General features: G+C 42.2%; 1 protein-coding gene across 4 annotated transcripts in view; it reads left to right on the forward strand.

The window, feature by feature from the left end:
- Nucleotides 1-13516, forward strand: part of LOC143673273 (uncharacterized) — a 35680-nt gene extending 22164 nt beyond the window's left edge. For 2 of the 4 annotated variants that reach the window (XR_013170286.1, XM_077147591.1), the window contains exon 3: nucleotides 10744-13516. Coding sequence is in view for 2 of the 4 variants with exons in the window: in XM_077147591.1 (XP_077003706.1) it covers nucleotides 10744-10814 (71 nt within the window). In the remaining 2 variants the exon portion in view is untranslated. Of the gene's footprint in view, nucleotides 1-3541; nucleotides 3657-10743 lie in introns of all 4 variants that reach the window. The other 2 variants (XR_013170285.1, XM_077147596.1) reach the window with 2 other exon arrangements.
- Nucleotides 13517-13525: the final 9 nt, after the last annotated feature.

Consider the following 13525-nt stretch of genomic DNA (forward strand, 5'->3'; position numbering starts at 1 on the left):
TTTATTTAAGTTAAAAGAAACGGGTACCCAACCTAGATTTGCATCATTTAAAAACTGGCATGTCTTCTCTGCCAGGGTTCTTCTCTCAAAAATGTGGTATTATGTCCAGGCCTCACTGTGCAGTGTCTGTTTTACAAACCAGTGAGAGCAAGAAGTTCTCGTTTTCAGAATAATCTATTTCACATGTTCCTAGTAACATTACAAACAATGCAGAATAATACTCTCTTACCCTTGGTGTTATATATTTGAAAGGTATATTTTACAGTAAACATTGCACTATAAATATCTTAGGGTAGCTAGTCAATCTAGGAAGAACATACAAGCGATCTACGGTAATTGTGAGGATCTCACTGAGATGTTATAAATGAACACTTAGAAATGAACTACAAAGAGTGTCTCTTATAAATTGTTTTTGGTGCAAACAATATGGCCTTATAAAAGATGGATTACATCATATTTTCTTTTTTTTTTAGTCTAGTTACTTGTGGTCCATGGTCAGCTTTCATTCTGATCACAGGCCAAGAGCAAGCTAGAAGCTCCATCATATTTTCTTAAGGTAGGGGGAATATTCAAATACCCAGTGCCCCAAGACTTCCTGGAAAACAAATGTTTTCCTTCTCTAAAGAAATGGCAATAGAGCTTTTCTACAAAACCATTTAAAGAAAATTATTTGCAATTATGTCTGTACTCCAAGGTCAAAATGCCACAGGAATGAGCAGCAAGAGATTCCCAGTTGGTTTCATCTTTCCCAGCTTTTATGAATGGCCCCAGCTAGAAATGGTTCTCTTCTGGGTTTTCATCATCTTTTACACCATGATCATCCTAGGAAACTTGACCATTGTCTTGCTGTCTTGCACAGACCCTTGCTTCTACACACCCATGTACTCCTTTCTTAGAAATTTTTCTTTTCTGGAGCTCTGCTTTATGACAAGTACCATGCCTCAGATATTGTCAAGTCTTTGGAGACCAGACAAGACTATCCACACAGACTTTGTCATCCAGCTCTGCATGTTCCTCTGTCTTGCTGTCACAGAAAGTATTTTGCTGATGGTGACAGCCTTTGCTGCATTGCATCTGCCAGCCACTGCAATACAGCATCATCATGTACCCTCTTCCCTGTTGGAAGGTGGTAAACATGGCCCTGATCCAATCATCCATCACATTCCTGCTTCCTTCTGTGCCCACCAACACGTGGATGGATTTCTCAGTGAGGTGCTAGTGCTCATACCTCTGGTCTGCAGAGACACTTCCTCCAACAATTGGAAGATAACGATTTTTGCTGTCCTCTTCACCATCGTGCTGGGAGGGTTGATTCTAACTTCCTATGGCTTCACATCTCAAGCCACTGGGGAAGTTACATCAGAGGATGGAAGGCAGAGAGCCATTTTCCACCTGCTCTTCCTACCTTTTCTGTGGTGTTCATGTTTTATGGGTCAGTGGGAATGGCTTTCACAGACCCTAAGAACAACTTTGCTCCAAAATGTGGTGAGTTCTTCAACTTCTACACTGTGGTCGCACTATTGCTCAACCCTCAGGAACAAAAACGTAAAAGACACTCCACAAAAATTGCTAAGGAATGGGATCAGGAGACTGAAACCTAGATAATTGATCTTTGGGGAGAGAAAGGGACTTGTCAGTCATGATATTCCAAGGATACACTATTTCAAATGGAAACACAAACATGTGTAATTAGCTCAAAGATGTTATAACTGATGGTTTACTTAATTTTCTCTTATTATTTTAGGTTACCTTGGTAAAAGATGTAAAAGTATAATATCCCAAATTTGAGCATGTAAATAAGCCATCAAAATATATTTGTTTATGGGAAAATCCCACTTACATAGTTGGTTTAAGGAACATAAACTATTCCTGAAGTAACATAAGTACCATGGACTAAGTATTCTAGAATAAGCAAACAAATTATGAGCATTGTATTATTTTTTTAATTTGTCATAGATTTCTTGATATATGTCTGAAGGGAGCAAAATTTCCCTGGAGTTTTCCTAAATTCTTCTTTTTATGTAATTATTTCCTTTAAATTTGTCTTTAGTAATGAGAACTGGGGTGCAAAGTAGAGATTCCATATGTGTTTTGTGCTGTAATCTACTTTCATTTGGAATTTTCAGAAGATAAAGTCACCACCATGAGATGCCTCTGAGAGATATGAACCCGTAAGAAGTGTTGGCATTCATTCCTTGCGGCAGATAGACACCTAAATGCAATCCAAATGCAATTTAATGTTTATAGGATTACAAATATAAAATTAAGTTCAGATTAATTTCCATACAAAATATGTACGTATTAGTTAAGGTACTCTAGAGAAACAGAATCAACAGGAAATATTCATAAATGTAAAATTTATTAAAGTGTCTCATGTAACTATGGAAACATAGAATCCAAAATCCATAGGGCAGGCAGTGACTCCAATCTGGAGGGCGGTGACAGGGCATCCACCAGCAGGAGGAGTTTCGGGGGTGTTGAATGCAGTTCTGAGGATGCCAGTGGATAAGTGGGGACTCGGTGATTGACAGTTAGAACAGGGTGTCCGCAGGCAGACAGAGGTCCAAGGGAAGACTAGTGTAGGTCCGCATCTGCCAGTGCATCTGTGGGGGCTGAAAGTTGGCCGGTTGCAGCAGGGGTTGTGTGGTTGGCCAGGGGTCCAACAGCTGTCGTGTACAGATCTGCTGCTGAGAGTGGGTAAGTGGGGGTGTTAGGATGGATGGGTGGGAAGGGGTTTCCACAGGCAGGGGTTGGTTGAGTGGATGTCGCATGTGAGTGGGTGGCTACCATTGGATCTGTGGGGGCTCAGAATAGGACAGTGGGGACAGGGGTTCTGGAGAGGGAAGGCATCCAGATGACATTGAGTCTGTGAGCGTGGCTGCCGGTGCCTGGGTGGTGTCTTGAAGCTGGATGGTTGGAGCAGGAGTTGCACAGGCAGGAGAGGGTCCAGAGGATATGGCATGCAGGTCACTGTCTGTCAGTGGATCAGCATGGACTCAGCTCATGGTTGGGCTAGGGGTTCCATGGGCAGGAAGGTGTCCCGACAATGTCGAGTGCTGGTCTGTGACTGCCAGTGGATCTGTGGGGGATCAAAAACAGATTGTTGGGGCAGAGATTCCACAGGTGGGAAGGGGTCCAAATGATGTCAGGTGTGGGTCCTTGGATGTCGATGGATCTGTGGGGGATCAAAAACAGACGGTTCGGGTCCGCCGGCCCGCCGCACGGCGCCCACGCCCCGCAGCAGCCGACCCACCCGCCCTCCTCTCCCCTCTTTCTTTGTCCGCCGGCCCGCCGCACAGCGCCCACGCCCCACAGCAGCCGACCCGCCCGCCCTCCTCTCCCCTTTCTTTGTCCACCGGCCCGCCGCATGGCGCCCACGCCCCGCAGCAGCCGACCCGCCCGCCCTCCTCTTCCCTCTTTCTCCCCTCTTCCCCCTCCTGCTCCGGCGGCTCTCCAACCACCACGGTGCCCTCTTCCGCCTTCACCGTCTCTTTCGCCACCAGCCTCGACAGCCTTGCCACCCTCACCTTTCCTCCTCCAGAACAGCTACTGGGGGAGTGGAGACAATACAGAGCAGCTCCTGGAGCCACGACGGAGATCAAAGGGACGGCGTACCCCATCCTGGAACGGCTGACTGTCTGGGAGAACCAGCTCCGGTGAGATCACCGAGGGGCGCGAGTTTTCCTGGGCAGGACGGCAAGCGGCTGGAGTCCCTCCCTCCTCCTTCCCAGGCCAGCTGGCAGAATTGGGCAGGCTGGCGCCCCCACCACACGAGGCCCCCTGCACCAACTGAGAGAGTTGGGTCGAAAATCTCCAGACTGCGGAGAACGGTGACCAGGGGGTCCCTTCCAAACACGTGACTCCCCGGTCCGGATGGGAACAGTGCACTCTCCCGGGCTGCACAGCTGGCGCCCTTCCGCCACACTTGGCGCCCCGGGCCGACTAGGAAATTCGGTCGGGCACTCTCCCGTGCTGCGGCGGCTGGTGACCCTCCCCGTGTTCGGACCCCCGGGCCAGCTGGCACTCTTCCAAGATGCTTTGGCTGCCAAACCTCCCCTACGGCAAGAGTTTTCCAGAGTTAAAGGACCCACAGCAACTTTTACTGGTGGAGCCTGTAGACAAACATATGCCACGAGCGCCACCTACTGGGCAGGATAAGAAAAACAGAACCCAGAGATTTCATAGAAAAATTTTTCAACCTGTGGGGTCCAACACCCAGGGAAATCTGACTAAATGCCCAGACGCCAGCAGAAGATAACGGATCACGCTCAGAAAATTGAAAATATGGCCCAGTCAAAGGAACAAACCAATAGTTCAAATGAGATACAGGAGCTGAAACAACTAATGCTGAATATACGAACAGAAATGGAAAACCTCTTCAAAAACGAAATCATAAATTGAGGGAGGACATGAAGAAGACATGGGCTGAACATAAAGAAGAAATAGAAAAATTGAAAAAACAAATCACAGAGCTTATGGAAGTGAAAGATAAAGTAGAAAAGATGGAAAAAACAATGGATACCTACAATGATAGATTTAAAGAGACAGAAGATAGAATTAGTGATTTGGAGGATGGAACATCTGAATTCCAAAAACAAACAGAAACTATCCAGAAAAGAGTGGAAAAATACAAACAGAGTATCAGGAAACTCAAGGACAATATGAAGCGCACAAATATACGTGTTGTGGGTGTCCCAGAAGGAGAAGAGAAGAGAAAAGGAGGGGAAAAACTAATGGAAGAAATTATCACTGAAAATTTCCCAACTCTTATGAAAGACCTAAAATTACAGATCCAAGAAGTGCAGCGCACCCCAAAGAGATTAGACCCAAATAGGTGTTTCCCAAGACACTTATTAGTTAGAATGTCAGAGGTCAAAGAGAAAGAGAGGATCTTGAAAGCAGCAAGAGAAAAACAATCCATCACATACAAGGGAAACCCAATAAGACTATGTGTAGATTTCTCAGCAGAAACCATGGAAGCTAGAAGACAGTGGGATGATATCTTTAAATTACTAAAAGAGAAAAACTGCCAACCAAGACTCCTATATCCAGCAAAATTGTCCTTCAAAAATGAGGGAGAAATTAAAACATTCTCAGACAAAAAGTCACTGAGAGAATTTGTGACCAAGAGACCAGCTCTGCAAGAAATACTAAAGGGAGCACTAGAGTCAGATACGAAAAGACAGAAGAGAGAGACATGGAAAAGAGTGTAGAAAGAAGGAAAGTCAGATATGATATATATAATATAAAAGGCAAAATGTTAGAGGAAAATATTATCCAAACAGTAATAACTCTAAATGTCAATGGACTGAATTCCCCAATCAAAAGACATAGACTGGCAGAATGGATTAAAAAACAGGATCCTTCTATATGCTGTCTACAGGAAACACATCTTAGACCCAAAGATAAATATAGGTTGAAAGTGAAAGGTTGGGAAGAGTTATTTCATGCAAATAACAACCAGAAAAGAGCAGGAGTGGCTATACTAATATCCAAAAAATTAGACTTCAAATGTAAAACAGTTAAAAGAGACAAAGAAGGACACTATCTACTAATAAAAGGAACAATTAAACAAGAAGACATAACAATCATAAATATTTATGCACCGAACCAGAATGCCCCAAAATACGTGAGGAATACACTGCAAACACTGAAAAGGGAAATAGACACATCTACCATAATAGTTGGAGACTTCAATTCACCACTCTCATCAATGGACAGAGCATCTAGACAGAGGATCAATAAAGAAATAGAGAATCTGAATATTACTATAAAGGAGCTAGACTTAACAGACATTTATAGGACATTACATTCCACAACAGCAGGATACACCTTTTTCTCAAGTGCTCATGGATCATTCTCAAAGAAAAACCATATGCTGGGTCACAAAGCAAGTCTTAACAAATTTAAAAAGATTGAAATCATACACAACACTTTCTCGGATCATAAAGGAATGAAGTTGGATATCAATAATAGGTGGAGTGCCAGAAAATTCACAAATATGTGGAGGCTCAACAACACACTCTTAAACAATGAGTGGGTCAAAGAAGAAATTGCAAGAGAAATTAGTAAATACCTAGAGGCGAATGAAAATGAAAACACAACATATCAAAACTTATGGGACACAGCAAAGGCAGTGCTAAGAGGGAAATTTATTGCCCTAAATGCCTATATCAGAAAAGAAGAAAAGGCAAAAATGCAGGAATTAACTGTTCACTTGGAAGAACTGGAGAAAGAACAGCAAACTAATCCCAAAGCAAGCAAAAGGAAAGAAATAACAAAGATTAGAGCAGAAATAAATGAAATTGAAAACATGAAAACAATAGAGAAAATCAATAAGACCAGAAGTTGGTTCTATGAGAAAATCAATAAGATTGATGGGCCCTTAGCAAGATTGACAAAAAGAAGAAGAGAGAGGATGCAAATAAATAAGATCAGAAATGGAAGAGGAGACATAACCACTGACCTCACAGAAATAAAGGAGGTAATAACAGGATACCATGAACAACTTTACGCTAATAAATACAACAATTTAGATGAAATGGACGGGTTCCTGGAAAGACATGAACAACCAACTTTGACTCAAGAAGAAATAGATGACCTCAATAAACCAATCACAAGTAAAGTGATTGAATTAGTCATTCAAAAGCTCCCCAAAAAGAAAAGTCCAGGACCAGACGGCTTCACATGTGAATTCTATCAAACATTCCAGAAAGAATTAGTACCAACTCTCCTCAAACTCTTCAAAATAATCGAAGTGGAGGGAAAACTACCTAATTCATTCTATGAAGCCAACATCACCCTCATACCAAAACCAGGCAAAGATATTACAAAAAAAGAAAACTACAGACCAATCTCTCTAATGAATATAGATGCAAAAATCCTCAATAAAATTCTAGCAAATCGTATCCAACAACACATTAAAAGAATTATACATCATGACCAAGTAGGATTCATCCCAGGTATGCAAGGATGGTTCAACATAAGAAAATCAATTAATGTAATACACCACATCAACAAATCAAAGCAGAAAAATCACATGATCATCTCAATTGATGCAGAGAAGGCATTTGACAAGATTCAACATCCTTTCCTGTTGAAAACACTTCAAAAGATAGGAATACAAGGGAACTTCCTTAAAATGATAGAGGGAATATATGAAAAACCCACAGCTAATATCATCCTCAATGGGGAAAAATTGAAAACTTTCCCCCTAAGATCAGGAACAAGACAAGGATGCCCACTATCACCACTATTATTCAACATTGTGTTGGAGGTTCTAGCCAGAGCAATTAGACAAGAAAAAGAAATACAAGGCATCAAAATTGGAAAGGAAGAAGTAAAACTATCACTGTTTGCAGACGATATGATACTATACGTCGAAAACCCGCAAAAATCCACAACAAAACTACTAGAGCTAATAAATGAGTACAGCAAAGTAGCAGGCTACAAGATCAACATTCAAAAATCTGTAGCTTTTCTATACACTAGTAATGAACAAGTTGAGGGGGAAATCAAGAAACGAATCCCATTTACAATCGCAACTAAAAGAATAAAATACCTAGGAATACATTTAACCAAAGAGACAAAAAACCTATATAAAGAAAACTACAAAAACTGCTAAAAGAAATCACAGAAGACCTAAATAGATGGAAGGGCATACCGTGTTCATGAATTGGAAGACTAAATATAATTAAGATGTCAATCCTACCTAAACTGATCTACAGATTCAATGCAATACCAATCAAAATTCCAACAACTTATTTTTCAGAAATAGAAAAACCAATAAGCAAATTTATCTGGAAGGGCAGGGTGCCCCGAATTGCTAAAAGTATCTTGAGGAAAAAAAACGAAGCTGGATGTCTCACGCTGCCGGACTTTAAGGTATATTATGAAGCCACAGTGGTCAAAACAGCATGGTATTGACATAAAGATAGATATATCAACCAATGGAATCGAATAGAGTGTTCAGATATAGACCCTCTCATCTATGGACATTTGATCTTTGATAAGGCAGTCAAGCCAATTCACCTGGGACAGAACAGTCTCTTCAATAAATGGTGCCTAGAGAACTGGATATCCATATGTAAAAGAATGAAAGAAGACCCGCATCTCACACCTTATACAAAAGTTAACTCAAAATGGATCAAAGATCTAAACATTAGGTCTAAAACCATAAAACAGTTCGATGAAAATGTAGGGAGATATCTTATGAATCTTACAACTGGAGGTGGTTTTATGGACCTTAAACCTAAAGCAAGAGCACTGAAGAAGGAAATAAATAAATGGGAACTCCTCAAAATTAAACACTTTTGTGCATCAAAGAACTTCATCAAGAAAATAGAAAGACAGCCTACACAATGGGGGATAATATTTGGAAATGACATATCAGATAAAGGTCTAGTATCCAGAATATATAAAGAGATTGTTCAACTCAACAACAAAAAGACAGCCAACCCAATTACAAAATGGGAAAAAGACTTGAACAGACACCTACCAGAAGAGGAAATATGGATGGCCAAGAGGCACATGAAGAGATGCTCAATGTCCCTGGCCATTGGAGAAATGCAAATCAAAACCACAATGAGATATCATCTCACACCCACCAGAATGGCCATTATCAACAAAACAGAAAATGACAAGTGCTGGAGAGGATGCGGAGAAAGAGGCACACTTATCCACTGTTGGTGGGAATGTCAAAGGGTGCAACCACTGTGGAAGGCAGTTTGGTGGTTCCTCAAAAAGCTGAATATAGAATTGCCATACGACCCAGCAATACCATTGCTAGGTATCTACTCAAAGGACTTATGGGCAAAGACACAAACGGACATTTGCACACCAATTTTATAGCAGCGTTATTTACAATTGCAAAGAGATGGAAACAGCCAAAATGTCCATCAGCAGAAGAATGGCTAAATAAACTGTGGTATATACATACGATGGAATATTATGCAGCTTTAAGACAAGATAAACTTATGAAGCATGTAATAACATGGATGGACCTAGAGAATATTATGCTGAGTGAGTCCAGCCAAAAACTAAAGGACAAATACTGTATGGTCCCACTGATGTGAACGGACATTCGAGAATAAACTTGAAATATGTCATTGGTAACAGAGTCCAGCAGGAGTTAGAAACAGGATAAGATAATGGGTAATTGGAGCTGAAGGGATACAGACTGTGCAACAGGACTAGATACAAAAACTCAAAAATGGACAGCACAATAATACCTAATTGTAAAGTAATCATGTTAAAACACTGAATGAAGCTGCATCTGAGCTATAGGGTTTTTTTTTTTACTATTATTACTACTTTTATTTCTTTTCTCTATATTAACATTTTATATCTTTTTCTGTTGTGTTGCTAGTTCCTCTAAACCGATGCAAATGTACTAAGAAACGATGATCATGCATCTATGTGATGATGTTAAGAATTACTGAGTGCATATGTAGAACTGTATGATTTCTAAATGTTGTGTTAATTTCTTTCTTTTTTTTTCTTTCTTTCCATTAATAAAAAAATAAAAATAAAAATAAAAATAAAAAAAAAAACAGACGGTTCAGACAGGGATTCCGCAGGTGGAACAGGGTTGAGATGATATCGTGTTCATGTACGTGGTTGCCATTGGACCTGTAAGGGATCAAAAATGGATGGTTGGGACAGAGGTAGTGCAGGTGGGAAGGGGTCCAGATGCTATCGAATGCACATTCTTGGATGCCAGTGTATCTGGGGGAGATCCAAAGCGGATGGTTGTGACAGGGATTCCACAGCCAGGAGTGGCTCCAGAGACTTAGAGTGTGTGTCTGCAGATTCCCAGGCCCACACAGGGGAGCGAAGGAAGATGTGGAGCCTGCTTTGTGGGCAGACATCCTGGTAGAGGACGAGTTGGTGAGTGAGAACCACTCAGCCAACCAGAACAGATTTGCTAGAAGGAGAAGGACAAGCAGCAGCAGCAGCAGCACCATCTTAGCTTGCTCAATCTGTGTGGCTAACCTCAGGTATGGCAACTGTCATTTATCCAGGCCCCGCCCACCCCCACCTACCCATCAGGTAACAGACTGCATCTACTGTCTTGTGACATCACTGCTTTCCATCCCAGTGATGTCACCACCCTGTATCCCTGTACTCTGCCTCTTGATGCCCTCCAGAGACCTTTCCCGGTTGAAACTTTCTCAGGACCCTCCTTTTCTCTTTTCAGCCTCCACCTCCCTCTCAGTCTTTCAGGAGTGGACCGAGTAGCCACATGTAGGCTCAGTTATCTATGATTGGATCTTTGTCCTTCCCTGAAATTCCCACAGGGCAACCTCAGACCCCTTTGCCTCAGAGCCTGCAGGGTTCAGGCATGGGAGATGCGGGAGGGGACTGCCTGTTGCCTTGTAGAGTCAGATCCAGAACCCCCACCCCACCCCTGTCCAAAGCCACCATCAATCAGGAAGGGGCCTTGCACCCAGGGAACACACCTCTGGAACAGTCACAGGAGCTCCTCCTGGGCTAGGCCAGGAACGTTTTGGTGATTTGAAAACCACACTTTTTCTGAGTCAGCTCCCTCTTCCTTGCCCCTCACAGCTGGAATTCACAGGCATCAATAGGCCAAGTCGAATGGGCCAATGTCTTTTTGGCTCCCTGACACCCTGGGGTGGTCTGAAGACCAGGTTTTGAGTCAAGGGGCTGGGCTGGATTTATGCAGAAGATCTGAAAGTGAGGATGTAGCCTGTTCACAGTCATTCCTATTTACTGTTGCAGGTCTGGAGACCGAGTGTGAAGGCTGGAGCCTCCTGGTCCACAAGAACCAAGAAATGACTCGTGGAGGCTAGAAGAGCAAAGATGGAGACAAGAGTCACAGTGCTGGTGGGGAGCACTAACACCACTTTTCCATGACAGAGATAAGAATGCCACCTTCTTTCTCCTGGGTGAGTGTTATTTTGACTCATTTATGTCATGCAGATGCATGCAGATTCACTCACCAAGAGCTCCTTCCCCACACGATAACTCCCCATGGTAGAGCTTTGCCAGCTCTCCATCCTCTGAGGAGCTGCTGTGCTCCCAGGAAGGGGCCTCTTGACATCCCTCTAACACCTTCTGAGGCACTCTCCTCTTCAGCCACCATGATGTTTTCCCAGTGATGGGTACTGACCTGTCTTCACAGCAGAGCAGTAGTCCTGCCAATCATTCACATCTCTGTCATTTCCTCTGGGTGCTTCCCCATCCCCAGCACTGGACAGACAGCCCCACCTCCCACTGGCTCTTCCCCATCGTTCTCATCACAGTGAGAGGGATGCCTGTGTGTGTCCCTGTGAGATGCACCCCTGCCCTTCCAGATGAGATGGCAGAGTGTCACCCTGGTCGCACAGTGTCACACATATATTTGCCTGTGTGTGTGTGTGTGCATGTGTAGTGGATGGCACAGTCATGTTTTCATTGTTTTACCATGTGATTACCTCATTCTTGGAGTCCCATGGGTTAAATAATGGTTTGTTTGCTTGTTTTTTGTTTTTTTTGTTCTTTACCTGGTCTGTATTGCTTTCTCGGGCAAGGGCATGGGCTGGGAATGGATCCCCGTTCTACTGCTTAGTTAGGTGAGAATAGTCCCACTGAATTAACCTTGCACCCCCAGGGCCATCAAACCTTGCACCCCCATTTTGTTAGCTGCACAGCTGTCCAAATTGGTCTGCTCTGAAACTGGAGACCTCATCTTTAAGAGAGAACATTTTAAAGGCACTCTAGGAAGATGTCCATAAAAATAGGTGACTGGTAAGGCAGAGGTTTAGTTCACATCTACCTTCCATTTTCCCCTTTTAACCTTATCATCTTTAGCAATTCTCATAGAGGTGTATGTAAGAAAGGGTGCTAATTGCTATAAACAATGAAACCTTGAATTCTCCCCAAGCTAAGAAGTAGAAGCACTAGACACAGAGTTGTTACATCTCTTGGCTGAGATTCCAGAGCTATTGCTGGCACAACTTGGACATCAATGCAGATCTTATTATCCCCGGATCTGCTAAAGCATACATGGAATTTCTTGGCTCAAGTGCGTCCTCATGTTTCCTAGGAGACAGAAAAACATTTTTCTGGGAAAAGACTTTGGGATAACATCCCCTATAATCTCCTCAAATCTGCATATAATCTTCTTTACACCAAACAGAAGAATTATCTATCATTTGTGTGAGTTCCAAAGACTGGTACCCAGTCATTCCAATGATAAATAGAAACGCAGCCCAGTAATTCAAATGGTGTTCCATTCTTTTTAGTGCACAGAATCTTGGAATTTTCCCCAATTAAACTCATCAATGATTTCTAAATAAACGGAAATTCAGAAACAAAATGAATTTTAAGACATACAAGTGGAAATCCATCTGAGGTTCATTGAGTTCTGAAACTCTATAGACATTGAAGGAGAATGTCTAGATTTTTACCAGATGGTGGGGTTTGTGCCCTTCCAATATAAGATTTGAAATGAGGGGTAATAGTCAAAAGTCAGATGGAGAAACCAAATAGTGAAGGATGGGTGCAAGAAGGATAACGAGTAACACCAGATATGATCCTCAAGCGTGGATGAAGTACAGAAGCAGGGAATAGAAAGAAGCAAGCTCCCAAGTACTTTAGCATTCACCAGAATGTACTGGAGATAGAGACAGCTCTGTGAGGTTGGGAAATCTATTCTGGATCATATTAATATCTAGAATGTCAGCCAAGATCCATATAAAATAATGAATAGGAAAAATATTTATGCCAATTCCCATACAAAAGTATAGGATAAGACCACTAGAAATAAAGGAAAGCTCCTTCATCATGCTTTCTTTTTCATACCTTAATGAACTTTGAGCAAAATAGATCAAGGCAATAAGTAGAATGAAATGAGATCTGAAAGGCTAAGATAAACCAGAGAAGAAAACCTTCAAATATTAGGGGCTGGGGTCAGGAAAGAATAAGGAAAAGAAATGGCACAACTACTTCATCAAGGAAATGTAAAGCCTAAGAAGCACAGTGACAAGATCATGCCTTCAGGGAAGAGAGGTGTCCCAGGGGCCAATATTGAAGACATTCAGCATAGGTTGTCTAAGATCGAGAAGAAAGGTCAACCACTGGGCATAGGCCTAGAACACCCAATATGTGAAACACTGGGTGCCTTAAAGAGAAAACCAACACGACAATATGAGGAAAACCATGACAAGTATAATTCCATTTTTTTTCCTGCACCTGAACAGCGTTTGAAGCTGCCTATTTTACGTGTACATTGATCGTTGTCCTGGAATGGGAAAAGGCATGGCATATTCTACCAAAGTTACTGGGTTTAAGAGAAGAAAAATGATTTTTGCCTCTAGGAAGAAGCAAGTGGCTAGTGGAAATAGCATTGGAAACTCATCATTTCTGAGAAAAATACTTTGTGCCAGCAGAAAATGGGGAAATCTATTTGCATTGGGAAAGTGAGTCATGACTTTTCTAGGTAGCAAAACTTCCTTGAAATGTTCAAAAGGTATGGAAATCCAGATTCTCTTGTCAGACCTTGTTTCCTATTGTTCCCAGT

The sequence above is a fragment of the Tamandua tetradactyla genome, unplaced genomic scaffold, assembly GCF_023851605.1.
Source record: "Tamandua tetradactyla isolate mTamTet1 unplaced genomic scaffold, mTamTet1.pri scaffold_73_ctg1, whole genome shotgun sequence".
NCBI classification, from domain to species: Eukaryota; Metazoa; Chordata; class Mammalia; order Pilosa; family Myrmecophagidae; genus Tamandua; species Tamandua tetradactyla.